Here is a 19726-nt window from a genome sequence, read left to right on the forward strand (position 1 = left end):
TATTATTATTATTATTATTATTATTATTATTATTATTATTATTATTATTATTATTATTATTATTATTATTATTACCTTTGATTTGCTGTTGTTACAACTGAATTTTTACACTGAGGGACAATAAAGGATATTTCTATTCTTTTTTCTTTTCTATTCTATTGTTTAGGTGAATGTGTACAACATGATTAGTTCATATCTGTGATATTGAACTAGATGGAGATAAAATGCTTATACAAATACGTTGATCCAAAAAACTTTTTATCGATTCATTAAAGAGTGGTATAAATGTCTCTGTCTCTGCTGTAGATGGACTGGATGAATTCAACAAACTGCTCACTGTGACTCTAATAAGTTCAGTGATTCTCCTTGCTGCTGTCATTGTGGGCCTGGTTTGGAAAATCACAACTTTTCATAAAGGTATTTTGTTGTGTCTCCTTTTTTTGTCTCTTTTTACAATCAAATTAAAATAAACAACTGATGTAAATAGAAGAGTGTCTGTTTTTGTTTTTCAGCTCCAACCAACAGACGGCATCAACAAAATGAGGTACTGACACAATGATTAAATTAATGTTCTAAGATTAACCTAAAATTGACCTACTGCAAATCCTTTCTTGTTACAGAACCAGGTCTCAAACGCTGTGAATTATGCAGCGCTGAAATTCAGACCCAAAGCAAACAGCAACACCAAGCTTTCTGAAGAGAGAAAGACGGAGACCAGTGTGCTGTACGCTGCCACCAGATAGGACGACATATTATTTTGATTTCCCCAAAATCCCTGAACATCCTGACATTTTCATCAATCATTGAACGTCCCCTGGACAGAAAGTGAAAAGTGGACATGTCCAGGGAGAAGAGGACATTTGGTCACCCTACCCAATACAGACGCACACAGTAATATTAATAGCAGCTCAGAGTCAAAATAATGCTTTATTATTATTTCATGTTAGCCTATCAACATCTACTCGGTGGCTCTTCTACTGTAATTGTAAAAAGTAAAATTAAATAAACTGTTTTCACAACAAAGCCTGCCTTCAAATAAACTTTGACCTTTTTTATTTGTCAAATAAACAATATGGTGAATGTTTTAATATTTTTATAAGTCAGACTGATGGCTGTTCACACTGAGTTGGACTTTTCTGGAACAAACAATGGTCGTTTTCTTAAAGAAATTATAACTGAGTCAAAACAAATATTGGGTGTATGATTGTCAGGGGGGGGGAATCATTTACCAGGAGTCTGAGTGAGAAACGGTAAGCAATTTTTAAAACCTTGCAAAGTGAGAAAAATGCAGAGTCAAGAGTTGGAAAAGGTAGATCTTGTAACGTTACCACTGTTTGAGAAGAAAGGATTGCTGGAACCATTGGCGCAAATTGTGTATTTTTATGTACCAAGGCGGTTAAGGAGCTCTCCACAGATGGTCATGTCATTTGCCTCTTGGTAAGAAAATGGGTGTTAAAGAAGAAAGCTTTTATCATAATAAGTTCAGGGAAGGTAACAGCAACTGGTTCTGAGCATCACAGATCAAGCTCCTGCTGTTTTATGACACTGTCATGGTATTTCTCTGGTGTGAGACCAGCTGACCAATGTTATGACAAGACCATTGTTATAATCTACAAAAAGAGATGATGATCACATTATGATTGTTCTTTTTATTAAGAGTACAGGAGGTCATTTAGAAACTGGTAGTCAGCCAATTCTTTATTGTTCTTCACTTTAAAAAAAGAAAGAAAAGGTTTATTGGCTTTAGTGGCCTTTACTTGAGAGTGGTCAGATACTAAAGTGGGTAATGAGCTGCATCATACATGGTGGTGCTTTACTCCTGTGCCACCACAATACCACTGCTCTTCACCTTTAATGGGTTTCTTCTGACTTTCACTTGCACCAGTCAACAGTTTTCAGAACAGCACTGTCAGAAAGTGTCCAACCTTGTGATCTGGAGGTGCAATAGTAAGAAGTCCATTTTGACTGATGGACTATCTGCTAATGGAGAGCTACTGTATTCAGTTCACATGAATAAAGGAAATCCTCTATCTGCTTTTTTGGTAATTGTGAATACATTTCCAAATGCAACAATGTTGAACAGAAACAAACCAATGACCTTGATCTGTGATATTCTCATGACAACTTCATTTTTGTCATATTTATGCTCTCACCGCAGTTCGATGATCGATTTTGTCATCGTTTCATCGGATCTGCGGCCGTATGTCTTGGACACTCGGGTGAAGAGAGGTGCGGAGCTGTCCACTGACTGGCTCCGGTGGTGGGGGAGGAAACAAGTCAGACTTGGCAGGCCCAAACGTGTAGTGAGGGTCTGCTGGGAACGTCTGGCGGAGTCCCCMGTGAGACGGAGCTTTAACTCCCATCTCCGGCAGAACTTCGAACACATTCCGGGGGAAGTGGGGGACATTGAGTCCGAGTGGACCATGTTCCGTGCCTTCATTGCCGAGGTGGTTTATCAGAGCTGCGGCCACAAGGTTGTTGGTGCCTGTCGCGGCGGCAACCCTCGAACCCGTTGGTGGAGGGTTCGAGGGTTGAACCCTCCAGCCCTGTCAACCCTTCAGCTTGACAGGGATGCTGTCAAGCTGAAGAAGGAGTCCTATCAGGCCTTTTTGGCCTGTGGGACTCCAGAAGCAGCTGATGGGTACCGGTAGGCAAAGCGGCATGCGGCTCGGGTGGTCGCTGAGGCAAAAACTCTTAAGCCTCCCTGGTAAGGTCTATTCAGGGGTCCTGGAGAGGAGGGTCCATCGGATTTGAGAAACCTCGGATTCAGGAAGACCAGTGTGGTTTTCGTCCTGGTCGTGGAACACTGGACCAGCTCTACACCCTCAGCAGGGTCCTGGAGGGTGCATGGGAGTTCGTCCAACCAGTCTACACGTGTTTGGTGGACTTGGAGAAGGCGTTCGACCGTGTCCCCAGGGGGGCTTTGTGAGGGGTTCTCCGGGAGTATGGGGTACCAGGCCCTGTCAGGTCCCTGTATGACCGGTGTCAGAGTCTGGTCTGCATTGCCGGCAGTAAGTCGGTCGTTTCCGGTGAGAGTTGGACTCCACCAAGGCTGCCCTTTGTCACCAATTGTGATGGGGCGCCGATCTTTGTTTTCGCATCCACCTGAATAATGTGTAGTTGCGCCACTGCCCGGATAAGCGGCAGAAAATGGATGGATGGATGGATGGATGGATGGATGGATGGATGGATGGATGGATGGATGGATGGATGGATGGATGGATGGATGGATGGATGGATGGATGNATGGATGGATGGATGGATGGATGGATGGATGGATGGATGGATGGATGGATGGATGGATGGATGGATGGATGGATGGATGGATGGATGGATGGATGCTCTCACCTTATTTGATTAAGATGAAAAAGTTCTTCACCGTCATTTTTTATGGCATTGTATTTTGTAGTTTAAAGTAACTTTTTTCTTACTTCTCTAGCCACCTCTTCTGATATGTAACACACACCGATGGGTAACACACGCTTCATGCATGGCGGCACACACTCGAATCATATCAAAGCTCTAAGCTTTTTAAGCTCTTGCAGATTCTCCTACTTGAAAGAGCGCTGCGTGTGTTATTCATGATGATGTTACTTTCAGCTCTTTACAACCTATAAAGGTTTTGTTCAATTAAACTGATTCTCGTCATCAGTTTGAGGAAACGGACACAAAGAAAACTCCACCTCCATGTTGAAGACTCTCTAGAACTGACACAGAGCTTATTGCTCTAACTGAGGTAAACAATGATGAACATCAACGTGATACTGGTTTTCCTCTTCACCTTCAGTAAGTAAAGCTACATATGGTTTTTTCAACACATTTACCATTTCTCTCCAGAATGGACAAGAAATTGACTTCTATCATCCAGAGCTGTTGTTTTAAGTGTTTTAAAGTTGATCTTTGAATGTTTCAGGTTGGATCACTAAGTCAGAGTTTGAGTTTCTCTCAGTTGTGGTTCAGCCTGGTGAAGACGTCACTCTGCTGTGCCCTAACTTAAGCAACATTTTCGAACACATATTCTGGTATAAACTGATTGATGGATCTAACGTCAGCCGCATCTCATCGATCTCTACAGCTGGATCTGAAGCTCATCTATTTGATGGATTTCAACGTGAGAAATTCAACATGACATCAAACATCACAAACTTCTTTCTGAACATCAAACAAGTGAATTTTTCAGATTCTGGACTTTATATCTGTGGAACCATTTCACCAAGCTGTCTGAAAATCTTCAGTGAAACATATTTACAAGTTGAAGGTAAGAATGTTTGTATTATGACATTTATATCTGCGGATTAAAATCAGAGAAAAATTATAGAATCTTCAGTGGAATATATTTGCAAGGTAAGAATGCTTGGAGTCTCTCCAATGTTGCTTATACATTTATTTTCTTCATGGTTTTGCTCTGTCATTTTGTAAATGTGTAGTTTTTGATCAAGAAGTGCTCCTGCTTCCTCAACAAAGTCAGAACCCTGGTCCAAAAAAGGAATTTTATATTCAAATATCTATTTATAATATATGTTTACTTAATCCAAAGGTCCGATTTAAAATACTTTTCTATGACCTATTTTTAGTCTAGGTAACGTGATACAAGTCAATAATGTCCACCTCTAATTTGTAAAAACAAATTGGAGCTAATTTGCTTTTATTTTAATCACTGGGCCCACATCTGGATCAGAGCCAGAATCAATGGAAATAGGAAATTCAAAAAAATGTTCCTAAAGGAATGCTATTAAAAACATATGACCTATTTATGACAATTTATCTCTATAAGTTCTGAAAATATGTTTCTATAACAGGTATTAACGGTTATACTGCCATTCAGGTGTGCAGATAAAATTGGCTGGTTTACAGTTGTGAAATAAAAGTAGACAGAGATAAGATGGGAGTATGGATCAGACAAGTGGGCAAGTTGACCTGGAAACTTCATTATTGTAATGAGCTGAGTTCACATTATATGTCTTTGTCTCAGTTGTAGATGGATTGGATATAGCCAACAACCTGCCCACTGTCATTCTGGGAGGTGTGGTTTTTTTCCTGGTAATAATCATCCTAGGACTGGTTTTGAAAACCAGACCTTGTCATAAAGGTATTTTGACAACCAACTTAATAATTCAACTAACTTAATAATGTGAAATGACACAATAAAAAATGTTCAAACAGTGTATATGTTTTTCAGGTCAAGCCAACAGACAGAACCAACAACACAATGAGGTGAGCACATTAAATTATAATTTTTAAAATCACTCAATCCTAAAACTCACCGAGTTACTTTAAGTCATTTCTTGTTTTGTAGAATCTGGACTCTGATCCTGTGAACTATGCAGCACTGAATTTCAGACCCAAAGCAAACAGGAACAGAAGGTCTGCAGAGAAGGAGATGGATCCAAATGTGCTGTATGCTGCGACCAGATAGGCTCTCTCAATATTAATAACAGCAGCTAAGGAACAATAATGATCTATTGTTGTCATGAGTCATTTCATTATCTACTTGTATTGTGTTTTTTGTGTCTCTTATAGCAAAAATGGAAAGAAAATCTGCTTTTAATTTAAAAAAAAAACAATTTCGCTCAATCTTGATTGTGTACTATTTTGTGTTTGTCTATTACATAAACTCCCAATAAAATAAATGGAAATTTACGGTTGTAACATGACAAAATGTGCCACACATGAATGTTAACAATTTTTAAACAATGTTTAGCTACCTTAGACCCACATTGTCTTAGTGTAGATCAATTAGCATCTTTTCTTACTACCATCTTTCTTTACCTAATCACACGTCATCAAGAGGAACATGCCCCAACATCACTAATGAAACGTTTTTATGAAAGGACAGTAGATAAAGATTTGCGCTTTTTGATTCTGCCATATTGCTGCTATTGTTTGGTGAGTTTCAGCAACAAGGAAGACCTTTTTCTATACGTTTTACAAGGCCTTCCCTGAGGCCCACTAAACACACTTTAAAAGAGAAGATCGAATGTCTTGATGTGAAAGGAGACAGAAGCTTTTGCCACCTGTGGTTTTGTTGCAGCGCTGAAGGCTAGTCTCTCTGTGGCTAAATGTCACCGCAGTGGAAACTGGGGAGGGACTATCAGACCTACTTGTTAGAAACCAACACATTAAACAACACACACCTCGCTGTTGTTTTATTTCACTACAACTCCTTTGCAGAAACACACATTTTGATGTTATTCTCATTTAAAAAAAGGAAAGTTAAGTTCAACATGTATGCTCAGTTTGAGGCCTTTCATGCTGAAGGTGGAGAGACCAGCAGGTTTCAATTGTCCTCACCCACATTGTGCAGCCTCTTCCTGAGAAGCGACGTTTATCTCCGCCCGTTTATGACTCATTATGAGTTGTCGCATCATCGGCATCACACGCGGCTTCTCCTCGTTAAAAAAGCTGGTTCTGTTGATCCTTTTGTGGAACTCATCTTATTCCACCAATCATGCCTTCAGAAGTCCAGCAGAAAAAATAAAGAGATTTTTTTTTGTTTTTTATGTGTCATAGCTCGATAACAGTCTGTATTAGGAATGCGCAATATTTTCGGCCGATATCAGCTGTAAAATGTAATATCAGACATCGGCCATTCCGTCAGAATAACTCACCGATACAAAAGCCTTTCTTATAAGACATACCAATCACAATGATGCATGCAGTGTTGTCATTGTCTTAGAGAGAGCAAATGAATAAATTTGACATTAAACATAATGCAAGTTGAAAGTGTTACATCATTTTCCGACTCCATTTTAGCAGCATGTTAAACTGACAAAGATTATGCAGCATTTTAATTCCACAGTAGAGAAAGACATATAGTTTCAGTAAGTAGATATAGAAAAAAATATTGGTATTGGTATTGGTTATTGACCAAATGAGGTATAACATATCAGCATATCAGATATTCACCAAATATCCAATATCCATGCATCACTAGTCTGTGACTTGCATACTCATAAACGTTGATAGATAGATTCTTAACTAAAATGTCTGACACTTTTCTTCGGAGTCACGTTTTAATTGGAAGAAATCAGACAGTTGGTATCAACGTTATTAATTATTTAAATATAATTAATTTGAATCCGGTCAGTGTTTTCCTGTGGAAAGGCTTTTGATATGATCTGCCACTACAGAAGCAAAATACTCTGAACTAGCCTCATGATGTGAAGAAAACTATAAATCTGAAGTGTGTTGCAGTTTGAGATGTGTTGGTGTTAGAGCTGTTTGTAGCAGTAGCCTCCAAGATAAAGAAAACCTAAGAACACAAAGAACAGGGTTAGTGTTCATTTTACTGCATCTATGTGGTGTCATGTTGCTGTTTTGCTGCTGTTCACAGCTCTCTCACCAAAATTCACACACAACACCACAGCACCTCTCTGCTGAAACACGTTCCCACGGTGACGGTGTTGGTCCTCTCTGAAGGGCGTGGTCTGTGGTTGAATTTTGTTCTCAATGCATACAATTTGTTTTTTTGTTGTTTTTTTAATCTCACTACGATGTTTTGTGTATTATACATTTTTTTTAAATCAAACTAAGTACACTGACATGCAGCAGCAGATCTGATTCGATCATAACCGCGATGTTTTCATAATTGTCTGAAGAGTCGATGCATGAGGTCGTGCGACGCTCATGCATGTGCTCAGACCACACTGCGCTGTCTCTTCCTGTCAAACACTCCTGCACATTTCTCTCCTCCCACTGCAGACCACTTGACTCTTTGCACAAAAAAGCCTGACAGTCATTGGTGTCGTGTGAGACTCGGTTTTTCATCACATTTACTCACACAACACGCTAAGTAGACGCTTCATTCACCTCTCTACTCTGGATGCTTGAAACTAAAATGGAGGCTTGGCAGCATGACTTCCTTTCTGATTCAGTTCTACTGATCAGTTTTTGACCAGTAGGAGGCGCTCACACAGCACTGAAGTTTCCTTCCCCAGAGAATCAGTTGACCTTTTGACATAAGAAGTCAGCAACAAAGAAACAGAAATAAATGAAGCAAGTCCCTGAAAAAGCAACTTACTTGGTCTAGACTGTGAATGACAGGCCACTATTTATCTCCAAGCAGGCGGACTCTACTGTGGGAGTGCATCAAAAATGACACACATAGTATTTTAAATGTTCCATCCATTTTAATTTTCAGAGAAACTTTACTATGACCCATAATAATGTTAAACAAGAGAAATTAATAATTTTGTTTTAACCTGGGTCTCAGATTTTGAACTGTTTTCTATCAGTGTAAAATTAAGCTATAAAAGCTACTTGTGTACTATAGGTAAACCAAGAAATAAGGGTTGGATTAGAAGTATAATTATGCTGGAAACTGTTATTTAGTTGGTTGGTTAAAAAAGAGATCACACCTTTTGCTTACTAGCACCTCATGTTCCGGTATCAGAGTTATTTTTAAAAATGTGTTTTTTGGTGAGGACCATTATGTAGCATTGTAATTTCTAAAATCGTTGTTGACCTCAGACATTCAGTGATTTAGGTCAGAGAAGTGGGTCTGTGGCGATGTGTGTAGGTGAAATCCAGGAGATGACATCACGACATAACATACTTTTTTTTTTTGTGGTAAATTTGATTCCTTGATGAGAAGTCAGAGGTAGACAAAAATGTCTGCAAAGGATAATAATGATAATCTAGCTCAAACATTTTACCATCAAAATAAGTAAAGAGTCAAATACAAATAGCATAGAATTTAAACAAAAGAAAGAAAACGACAGTTTTTCAGGTCTGATATACAAAGCAATCATATCTTGTTTGTACTAATTGATGGTAAATTATCCACATTTACATCTGTACAGAGGAGTACACACAGTCAGATTGTTCATTTCTCTGCCTTGATGATCTGCTGCTCGTCTTATCTGTTAATCTTCTCGTTCTCAACGCTGCATAATGAAGGTTTTCACCATTTAGGTCACCCTAGACATCAGACAAAAACAATGGAAAATTATTGTAAATTGAGAAGAAAATGTTACTACTGATGTGAATATTATGAATTTTAAAAAACAATACTTCTGTAATGGTTGTTGAAGGAAAAGGCCTTTTGGACTGAGACTCTGAAAAAGTATAACATATCCTATTATTGATGCTGTCTTGATTTTGTGTATATTAGTAATATGTAGTTGAAGTACCTGGGTCTTCAGAGTGGTTTCTCTTGTAGAGAATGAACAACAACACGGCCTGTGAAACACTTAGAAATGTGGTGAATACTAAAGCTCCTGTCAGGAGATACACAGAGTCTGTCTCAGCTGTAGAGAGACAGAAACAACACATGATCAAATACTTAGTGTCTGAATGAGAGTATTCTTTTCTTTTTAGCAAAAACAAATAAAGAAGCCATGCTGAAGTTGTTACTCACTCTTCACGTTCAGGTTCGTCCCATTTCCAAACAATATTTGTCCACATGAGGCAACAGCACAGTAGTAGGTCCCAGCGTTGGACACAGAAAGGTTCTTCAATGGCAGACTGAACACACATGTATTACTTTGTTCCCCAGGTTTCCTCTCACATTGATCGTTGCTCCCTTCATGAGTGTAAATTAGTCCTGGATAATGTTCCTCGGAGTTTCTGAACCAGTAAACTCTGTGTTCTCCACCACAGCTCCCAGTTTGTAATGTACAGTTCAGAGTCACAGAGCCTCCTGGCTGGAAAATCTCAGTTTCCGACTGTTGGTCAATTAAAGCCTGAACATTTAATACTGATTCCTGGACGTGAATGACGGTGCCCCCATCAAACTTAGTCTTGTATGAATGCCCAGATATGCAGAAATAAGTCGCTGAGTCTGAGGGCTGCAGATTTGTAATCCTCAGGTTACTTAGATTTCCTTTAGTGTCTAGGGTGAAGCGGGGATTATCTTTGAACTCATTATAAAAAGTTCCACGTTCATACTTGTAGGCAGTAGAAATGAGCTTTGGTTTCTGTCCAAATGATAGTTTGTACCAGTCAAACTTTGAAGTTAAATTTGGGTTATAAAAACATTGCACAGTTACACTTTCTCCAGCTTTTACTGAAACAAACCGACTGCCTTGTTGAACAGATGAGGAGACCTGGTAAATTGTCTGAGCTGAAGTAAGGAGAGATGGATTAAAATATATCTTAAATCAAAAATGCAAAAACAAATTGAAATACTCTGACTCATATTACAATGCCAAAAAAACAAACTTACCAAATTTTAATGAGAATAAAAATGTAAGACTGACGGCAAACTGTCCAGGACTCATGTTGATCAACGAGCTGAATGAAGAAAAACTCCACGCCTTTGTTCCGTTTTAATCGACTGCACTAAAATTGACTGACAATGTAGAAGTGAGAACTTATGTCACGTTCACCACCACCTATAGGCCAGAATGAAAAAAAAGGTAGACGAGGAGGAGACAGACTTGTCATTTCTGCTGTATCTTTAAAGAGGACATGGAAAATTAGCTGCATCTGGCGAAGGAAATCCTTCCTCTAGTGTTTTGTTCTAGTTTAAATTCTGTCTGCAAAAATATCACATACAACTTTGAAAATGACTGTTGTTTAAAGAGAAAGACAACACACCACTTCATAAGCGGCCATCATGTCAGACCTGTGGCCGCTTATAAAGGCAGAGTACGCACAAAATATGGAGCATGATGCTTTTAAAGTAAGATTAGTTCAAGACTTATGTTCAGATTTCTCTGAATGTTTGGAGTGAAATCTGTTCATTTGAAATGGGTTACCACATCCTATAGGAACAAACCTACAACTTCTTTATCGTCATGTGTGGGGTGTCTTAGGTTAGGAAAATCAACCAACAGTTTTAATAACCTGTCATGTGAACAAGGAGTATAGTTTGGCCAGATGACACCAAACCTGAACTCTTTGATTGGCATTGCACATGGGAGAAAGACTGGTTCTGCACATCAACCCTAAAACTCCATGCTGGCTATTAAGAATGAAAGCTTGTGTTGTCTTAGAGAAGAGGGTTGGATAACGAAATGTACTGAGACTGTAAAAAGTACCAAACTGGCAATATTTGGAAAGAGCTGAAGATCAGAGTGTCCAGAAAGTGCCTGCAGAACCTTTGTGCAAAATAATTGTCAAAGAACACACCTGTGAGATATACATATTTGACTAGTTTGTCCAAGCAGGAGACATTTAGAAGTTGTCAAGAATTACACTTTCTAAAAGTATTCAATACATTTTTGATAAATACATTCAGAAATTGTATCCAGTGGCATCCCACTTTTGGATCATTTAGGATCTAATGTGCTTTGATTTCTTTCTAAAGGCTGCTAGGATCAGACTGGCAGGTTTTATTATCTCAAATGTCTGTTTTGATGATAGTAGCACTTGCTTCAGTCGAACATTTTTCTGGAACTTGAGGATATATCAACTGCAGACATCACCCGTAAATTTTGGATCACATAGTGTAGATGCAGTCACTATCACCTCCACCCATGACATTTAGTTGCAAGAAATGTTTTAAGTTTACAGACATAATTGCTACTGCATTCTACCACTTAGATTAATCTCAAAATATAACCTCTCAGATATTTTCTACAAACTTCCACCAGCAAAACTAGAACATCTTCTATAGAAACCAAGGTTGTTACCTCCAGAGGACACTGATGAAAGCTCTAGCCGTAGTTTGGTTGCAGTAAACTGGAGACTAAACCAAAGGAGAGCTACACCTGTGGCTTGAGAAGGTCTCCACAGTTTACAGAAACAAAAGTTTCTGAGACATAAACAGAACAAAGGTTTATGTCCCAAATCAGAGATTGGTTGAATCTTTACTGGATTTAATCTACAAGAGCAAGAAGTCAGAACGCTGCCAAGGCAAAGACAAGGTTTCAAAATATTTATTTGAAAAACTGATATGGTGATAATAGAAACCAGTGTGAAGAGTCAGATAGAAATAGATGAGTGATTTGATTGATTCTTCTTATGGACACATGGTGCACTGTTGGTTTCCATTTGGATCTGCTTGGAGGTTTGCTAACATGTACACTTTGTCATAGTCTTAGGTAAGCTTTTGACCCAAGTGCAGAACACTCTCAGGAGGCAGATGAGAAAATTAATGAAGTTTATTGAACAACAATGCAACTGAACATGCTTCTTTGTCCAGGAAATCTGGAAACAAGGGAAGGATCAGGAAGAGTGACTGAGTGGTGAGTACTTGGAGAGGTCAGGGTGGAATGTTCAGGAGAAATGAGGATTTTACTGATGACGACGACGACGACGATGACGATGACGATGATGATGAGTCCATAAGGGGAGGAGTCTTAGAACTGCCATAGTGATTGAGATCTTAGGTATGATACAAGGAAAGCTACTGCTGGATGGTGGAGACGTTGGAGGACGGACAGGATACGTAGAGTTTGAATTGAGGAAAAGGAGTGGAACTTTGCCAATTGTGGAGCTTGAAGCAGAATTAATTACTTTGAGTCTTTATATCGTGAGGAGAAACCAGACTGACTTGAGGAGGAGAATCCAGGGAGTGACCAGAGACGAGACAGGTGACTTCAAGAGATCATCAAAAAGTAGCACAAAGACCAAACTATCGCAGGGACAACAGAGGAGTCAGAGTATCATGTTAGGTTGACACTCAGGCACCGAAGGACTGGCAACTAGCTCCTCTTATCCTCGGGCTGATAAGCCTAGATGATTAGCAGGCATGTGAGATTGATTGGTAGGTCCAACCTCCACAGCAGCTTCCTGGCTCCCTCTGGTGGAAACTGTGAGAAACTGAAGACCCCAAACAATATCCAAACCCCAGCTCCCTAACAGGATGTAGGAAAACTTCAAACAATAGAAGTAGCTACATAAGTTCCTTGAGCATCTTTTGTTCCTTTTGTTGAGCGCATATACACTTGTGTTCTACTCAACAAAACATTGCACAGTAAATATTTCATAACTCTTTTATTGGTTATGGTTAAATTTAAGCTGATGTACGGTCTCTGTTTTTTGTTGTTTTTTACAAAGAAAACTCAATTAGTGTGTCTTACAGCTTCTGTGTATTTTCAAGAAGATAATAGGAAATGGAGAAGAAACACTTTGACCTTTTCCTGTTTGCCACAGAGAACAACATTCAGATCAGGCCCAGTGAGGTCATCAGGATCGAGTCTTTGAGCAAAAGACAGTCTATGTCAAGTCTCTGGTCTTTCAACAAGTGTTTTTTTCCCAGATTTGTTTATGAATTTGTGGGTTTGAACTGGTTATTTATTTTATAGATGCTAATGTAGCATTACATTACATCCTTGTATGATGTTGATCGATGTTTTTAATGAATTTATCTTTACTTTTAATGTTTTTATCTTTTTATCTTTTTTAATCTTTTTCATAATTTCATAACTTTTAATGTTTTTATCTTTTTAATCTTTCTCTTTCTCACTGTTTATTCTGTTTTTATTTTCATCCATCCATCCATTTTCCTGCACCCTCATCCCTCAGTGGGGTCGGGAGGGTTGCTGGTGCCCATCTCCAGCTAACGTTCCGGGCGAGAGGCGGGGTCACCCTGGGCAGGTCGCCAGTCTGTCGCAGGGCAACACAGAGACACACAGGACAAACAACCATGCACACACACACACTCACACCTAGGGGCAATTTGGAAAGGCCAATTAACCTGACAGTCATGTTTTTGGACTGTGGGAGGAAACCGGAGTACCCAGAGAAAACCCACGCATGCACAGGGAGAACATGCAAACTCCATGCAGAAAGACCGGGGCCGGGAATCGAACCCAGAACCTTCTTGCTGCAAGGCAACAGCTCTACCAACTGTGCAGCCCCTGTTTTTATTTTAATTATGTAAAGCACTTTGAAATGCCTTGCTTCTGAAATGTGCTATACAAATAAAATTTGATTGATTGATTGATACATTGTTGTGTTGTTTCCAGTTTGATTGTTTGTGAAACCAGTGTGTAGAGTTATGGATATTATGAAACATCTGCATCAGATTACATATGGCTATTGATTTGAAAGAAGTAGACATGTTTTTCAAGCTGAACCTGTAAAAAACCTCCCACTTCTAAAGCAGCTGGTGGTTATATATACCACAAAAGACGACCTTTTTTTCCACCTCAGCCTTGACTTCCCTTCTAGCCCCCAGTCCCAAATAAAGATGTCTATAAAGACAGTCATTTGCTTAAAATACCTCACGTTTGCTTTGTAGCACCTCATGTTGTCTTATTAAAATTATATTTAAAAGTGAGTTTTCTGGTAAGGTCCATTTGGGAGCATTTTGATTTCTAAGATCAACGCTGGCATCAGACCTACAGCGATGTAGGTCACAGAACTGGACCTGTGGCAACGTGTGAGGGTGACATTGTACCTGTAGACGACATCATGACACGCCATGCTTTGTTTTTTTTGTGTTTTTTGTGGTAAATTTAATTTCTTGATGAGAATTCACAGTAAGACAACTCAAACTATTCTTGCAAAAATGAATTTCCTTTAAAATCTCACCATGTAATGGTGACTTGGAAGTCTGTTTGTCATGGAAACTTGAAAACAAGTCAGCAGAAAAAGTAAATTGCATATATAACAGAGATAAAGATTGTTGCTTCTGAACTGTCAGTCTGTTTTGCAAGGCAAGAGCAACGTGGATCAGTTTTCAAGCTTTACAACAGAGGAGTACACACAGTCAGGTTTTTCATTTCTCTGCCTAGATGATCTGCTGCTCTTCTGGTCAGATAATCTTCTGGTCCTCAAAGCTTCATAATGAAGGGTTTCCCCATTTAGGTCATCCTGCAAAGAAAAGGGGGAAAAAAAGCTCATTTTAAAATAATTGTAAATTAATGAGAATGACATAAGTGTTATTAAAAAAATCTACTTCAGTGGTTGTTGAAGGAGAAGACCTTCTGGACTGAGAATCTGAAAAAAAGTTAAATTGCTTTGATTGAAGCCGACTTTATTATTAGTAATATGTTGTTGAAGTACCTGGGTCTTCAGAGTGGTTTCTCTTGTAGAGAATGAATAACAACACGGCTTGTGAAATACTTAGAAATGTGGTGACTACTAAAGCTCCTGTCAGGAGATACACAGAGTCTGTCTCAGCTGTAGAGAGAGACAGAAACAACACATGATCAAATACTTAGTGTCTGAAAGAGAGTATTCTTTTTTTATAGCAAAAACAAATAAAGAAGAAGCCATGCTGAAGTTGTTACTCACTCTTCATATTGAGGTTCGTCCCGTTTCCAAACAATATTTGTCCACATGAGGCAACAGCACAGTAGTAGGTCCCAGCGTTGGACAGAGTAAGGTTCTTCAATGGCAAACTGAACACACATGTATTACTTTGTTCCCCAGGTTTCCTCTCACATTGATCGTTGCTCCCTTCATGAGTGTAAATTAGTCCTGGATAATGTTCCTCAGAGTTTCTGAACCAGTAAACTCTGTGTTCTCCACCACAGCTCCCAGTTTGTAATGTACAGTTCAGAGTCACAGAGTCTCCTGGTTGGAAAATCTCAGTCTCTGACTGTTGGTCAATTAAAGCCTGGATGTTTAATCCTGATCCTTCGACATGGATGATGGTGCCCCAATCGAACTCAAGCTTGAATGAATTCCCGGTGATGCAGTAATAAATCGCTGAATCGGAGGGCTGCAGATTTGTAATCCTCAGGTTCTTTTGATTTCCTTTGGTGTTCACCATGAAGCGGGGATTATCTTTGAACTCATCGTAAAAAGCTCCATTTGATCCCAATTTGTAGACAGTAGAAATGAGTTGTGGTTTCTGTCCCAATGTTAGTTTGTACCAGTTAAACTTTGAAGATGAATTTGGGTCATGAAAACATTGCACAGTTACATTTTCTCCAGCTTTTACTGAAAAGAACCGACTGCCTTGTTGAACAGATGAGGAGACCTGGTGAACTGTCTGAACTGAGATAAGGAGAGACGAATCAGTATCTCTTAAATCAAACATGTAAAAACACATTGAAATACTCATATTACTCATATTACAATTCCAATTAAATAAACTTACCAAATTTTAATGAGAATAAAAATGCAAGACTAACAGCAAACTGTCCAGGATTCATCTTGATCAACGAGCTGAATGAGAAAAACTCCACGTCTTTGTTCTGTCAACTACACTAAATTTGACTGACAAAGTAGAAGTGGGAGCTTATCTCACAATCACCACCACCTCTAGGTCAGAATGAAAAAAAAAGGTAGACGAGTAGGAGACAGACTTGTCACTTCTGCTGTAACTTTAAAGAGGACATGGAAAATTAGCTGCATTTGGCAAAGGAAACTCCTCCTCTAGCGTTATGTTCTGGTTTAAATTCTGTTTGCAAAAATATCACTTACAACTTTGAAAATGTGTTATTTTGATGTTTAAAGACAAAGAAATCAGAACACCAAACCACTTTACAAGCTGCCACCATGTCAGACCTGTGGCCGCTTATAAAGGCAGAGTACACACAAAATATGGAGCATGATGCTTTTAAAGTAAGATTAGATCAAGACTTTGGTTTTGTGTGAATTTCTGTCTGAATGTTTGCAGTGAAATCTGTTCACTTGAAGTGTGTTATCGCATCCTATACACTGTGTTCCAAATCATTGTGCAAATTGGATTTAAGTGTCATAAAGATAAACATTTTTGTTGTGCTATTCAATCTATAGATGGTATTGTGTCTCAGGGCTTTTTGAATCACTGTTATTAATTTCAGAGAGCTGGGTGGATTACTTTGTCTGGTGAGCTAATGAACTAAAGGAAATCTACATAAGAAGGATGTTCTACATTATTAAGCGGGCAACAGGTTTCAAGCAACATTGGAAAGAGAAACGTTCTCTCTGATGACAAAAATCATCAGATATAGTGTAGTGCCATATGACAAGGTATGAAAACATTAGATATTTAACGAAAACTGAAGCATTGTCGTACTGTGAAGAGATTTGTGGCTGATTCAGAACAAAGATGGGTTTGTGGAGATAAAGGCATAATAAGGAAGGTTTCTGTTAGACAAATTCATCAGATTAAGAAAGCAGCTGTTAAAATGCAGTAGCAAAGCAGCAAATAGTTATTTGAAGTTATTTGAAGCTGCTGGTGCCTCTGGAACCTCAAGGTGGAGGATCCTCCAGAGGCTTGCGGTGCATGAACCTACTATTGGGCCACCCCTAACCAGTGCTCACAAGTAGAAATGATCGCAGTGGGCCCAGCCGTACATGAAGATTAATTTTTAAACAGACTTATTCACTGATGACTGCTGCGGATTGGTGAATTGGTGGTGGATGGTCACCATATCCCAACATGGCTGTGATGTCAGCAAGCAGGTGGTGGAATCATTTTTTTGGGCCGAATTCATGGGGAGAGAGCTGGTCGGCCCCTTCCGAATCCCCGAAGGTGTGGACTTTCTGACTGATGACTTTCTTTCATGGTTCAAAAAGAAGAGCCATACCTTCAGTAGCAAAATCATCTTCATGCATGCTGCAAGGAATGCCACTGTGTCGTTCCTTGCAGCATGACGCAGGAATACTGCAAGGAATTCCTGTGTGCCCCTTTTATGGTCACGAAAGGGAAGAAACTCATGGTGTGGTCACCATCCTCTTCTGACCTCAACCCTATTGAGAACCTTTGGAGTTTCCTCAAGTAGAAGATCTGAGGCTGGGATGCAGTTCATATCAAAACAGCAGCCTCTGGGAAGGTATTCTAACATCTAACATTACTCTAATAGAGTCACATTTTGTTTATGTAACTCTGGGGTGTATATTATTAGTAGTTAAAATCCAGTGTTAAAACAAAGTGTTTCCGTATCAAATCTAGAGGTGTTAAAATAGAATCAATAACTCTTTACTTCTTAACTCTGAACTCCACCAGCAGCTCTAACACTGAAGGAGTTAATTCACTGACTCCATCCCAGAATCATGGATTTCCACCTAAGCAAAGCGACAGAAGCCAAGTCATTCCAGGACTATTTACTTTCCATCTGTCTGAGGTGTTTACCACGTTTGGTGAGTCATTTTTTTCTAAGATGGTTTATAACTATTATTTTGAGTTGAGCTCAACCTGTATGATAGACGTCACATTCGCCACACGGCTTGGTGTTAGCATTTTTAGCTTAGCATGCCGAATGTTAGCGGAGTACAAGTGTTGGAAAAAAATCGAGCCAGTGAACATTTAATCAAATTATTGGCTAACTTAAACAGATCCGTAATAATCTGGAGTATGTTTTATCATGATGTTGAACGTTTACATGCATGTTGGTCAGATTTATCAACCTTTCTGATCAATTTTTTTCCTTTGAAAAAATATAAAAGCCTTTTTCACGTTGAAAGCATTATTCCCACTGTTGTGTCTTATATACATTTTGCAGCATGTTTTAATCCTTTTATTGCCTTTTTGTATACATTAGAACCAGTTTGGTTGCGGATAAATCGCCAGTCGTCAGCCTAACCTCCCCCTCCCGATCCCTCCTTGGATTCTTCGAAGACTCAAGCTCCAAAAATGATTATGTGTTAATATCTCTGAAACCCTACATTTCTGTAATTGAGGTTTGCTGTTAGAGTTGTAGTAAAATGTATTCTTTCGCTCCATTTCTCATTGTTATGTTTTTTGTTTGTTATGATCCAGAGACCGACACTGACTGTCCTACTCAGAGACTGAAAACTGTCCGATGCAGTAGAAGAGCATGTTGGTGTCTCCGGCCAAACTTCACAAACAGCCCAACAACCTGAAGACAATCTGTTAGTGAGTGGACATCTCTCTGGTGGAATGCAGAGAGGAACTGTCTCTTAACAGAAACATAAACTGGGCAAAAATTATGGATCTGAATATTAGGTTGGTCTGTTATGTACTGTACATATCTGGCAATTTACCTGTTAAAAGAAGATGCACTGCTTTACTTTATCCACCTTGTACTTTGAACAATTTCATTCCAGCTCTGACACTGCTGCAGCTCACTGGAGACCAAAAAATAAATAAATAAAACAGATTAAATAAAGCGGTTGCAAAAATGAAACGGTCAACCAATGAAACAAGATAAACTAAACAAAAAAAAAGAGAAAACACAAACAAAACAGCAGGGTGTCCAGTGAGCTGCAGCAGTGTCAGAGCTGGAATTAAATCAAAAGGTTAGTAGGTGATTTTCAGACAATGGAAGGCAGAGGAAACCATTGTCACCTACCAGAGCTGGATGACTTYACCCCAAACCAGAGGATCCTTTCCAGCCCACAGCAGGAGGATCAGCTTTCCAATATGTGCTATATATAAATTATTTTTGGTGTTATGGAGCTGTATGGGTGCAATAAAACAATACATACCCGTTTTATGTGCAAACTGCACTGGGGAGGGTGAATTACAGCCACACCCCAGTACCAAACAGGAGCTTCCAGTGGTTTTCTAGATGTAAACAATTCAAGTCAAATACTGAATTTGTAGGTCTTATGCCAAAGGAGAAACATTACTTACTGATGTTAGAGCTTTAAAACCTGCATGCTACCCAAGCAACCTTCCCAGCGACGTGTGACCAAATGCCAGCATAAGCAACCAGGTGAGAGTCTGCCTTTATACTCTCCACCCCTCATGAGGTGATTAGGGGCCAGGTGTTTTGAATATTGGGGCAGGCTTCTTCCTGCTACATCTGCATCAGATGACACATGGGTATTGGTTTGAAACATAGTTTTACATAGTTTTTAAGCTGTACCTGTAAAAATCTCACTCTACCAAAGCAGTTGGTGGTTACACAAACCACAAACGGTGACCTTTTTTCCCATCTGAGCACCTGCCTTCCCTCCTACCCTCACCCCAAAAAACAATGTCTTTAAAGAT

At 39.2% G+C, this 19726-nt stretch overlaps 2 protein-coding genes and 1 long non-coding RNA gene across 4 annotated transcripts; 1 reads left to right on the plus strand and 2 right to left on the minus strand.

Annotated features, from left to right (window-relative positions):
- The first annotated feature begins 4996 nt into the window (after positions 1–4996).
- Positions 4997–5462, plus strand: LOC103472765 (uncharacterized). The gene is made up of 3 exons (XR_001777069.1): positions 4997–5089; positions 5180–5214; positions 5297–5462. It is a non-coding gene; the product is annotated as an uncharacterized LOC103472765 (long non-coding RNA).
- Positions 5463–8753: 3291 nt separating this feature from the next.
- LOC103472766 (V-set and immunoglobulin domain-containing protein 2-like) lies at positions 8754–10248 on the minus strand. The gene is made up of 5 exons (XM_008422599.2): positions 10166–10248; positions 9359–10063; positions 9132–9248; positions 9013–9056; positions 8754–8919 (listed from the first exon to the last, which is right to left on the minus strand). Exons 1-5 carry the CDS (start codon positions 10218–10220, stop codon positions 8788–8790), a joined length of 1053 nt encoding a protein of 350 aa, XP_008420821.1. The 5' UTR covers positions 10221–10248; the 3' UTR covers positions 8754–8787.
- Positions 10249–14156: 3908 nt separating this feature from the next.
- Positions 14157–19509, minus strand: LOC103472723 (uncharacterized). Of its 2 annotated transcripts, XM_008422539.2 has the most exons (7): positions 19367–19509; positions 19219–19297; positions 15941–16102; positions 15130–15837; positions 14899–15015; positions 14792–14832; positions 14157–14706 (listed from the first exon to the last, which is right to left on the minus strand). In XM_008422539.2, exons 3-7 carry the CDS (start codon positions 15993–15995, stop codon positions 14566–14568), a joined length of 1062 nt encoding a protein of 353 aa, XP_008420761.1. In that variant the 5' UTR covers positions 15996–16102; positions 19219–19297; positions 19367–19509; the 3' UTR covers positions 14157–14565. The 2 variants fall into 2 exon arrangements, with proteins under 2 accessions (XP_008420761.1, XP_008420762.1); XM_008422540.1 differs by lacking the exon at positions 19219–19297 and having other exon boundaries at positions 19367–19425.
- Positions 19510–19726: the final 217 nt, after the last annotated feature.

The sequence above is a fragment of the Poecilia reticulata genome, linkage group LG11 (genome assembly GCF_000633615.1).
Source record: "Poecilia reticulata strain Guanapo linkage group LG11, Guppy_female_1.0+MT, whole genome shotgun sequence".
Lineage (NCBI taxonomy): Eukaryota > Metazoa > Chordata > Actinopteri > Cyprinodontiformes > Poeciliidae > Poecilia > Poecilia reticulata.

Excerpts from the sequence above, each read along its gene's own strand:
- LOC103472723 (XM_008422539.2), bottom strand. The coding sequence starts at position 15,995 with ATGAATCCTGGACAGTTTGCTGTTAGTCTTGCATTTTTATTCTCATTA. Across the intron at positions 15,838-15,940 it reads TTTATTCTCATTAAAATTTG|TTCAGACAGTTCACCAGGTC; the intron begins GTAAGTTTATTT and ends TCCTTATCTCAG. Across the intron at positions 14,833-14,898 it reads AAACCACTCTGAAGACCCAG|ATTCTCAGTCCAGAAGGTCT; the intron begins GTACTTCAACAA and ends ACTTTTTTTCAG.
- LOC103472766 (XM_008422599.2), bottom strand. The coding sequence starts at position 10,220 with ATGAGTCCTGGACAGTTTGCCGTCAGTCTTACATTTTTATTCTCATTA. Across the intron at positions 9,249-9,358 it reads GACGAACCTGAACGTGAAGA|CTGAGACAGACTCTGTGTAT; the intron begins GTGAGTAACAAC and ends GTCTCTCTACAG. Across the intron at positions 9,057-9,131 it reads AAACCACTCTGAAGACCCAG|AGTCTCAGTCCAAAAGGCCT; the intron begins GTACTTCAACTA and ends ATACTTTTTCAG.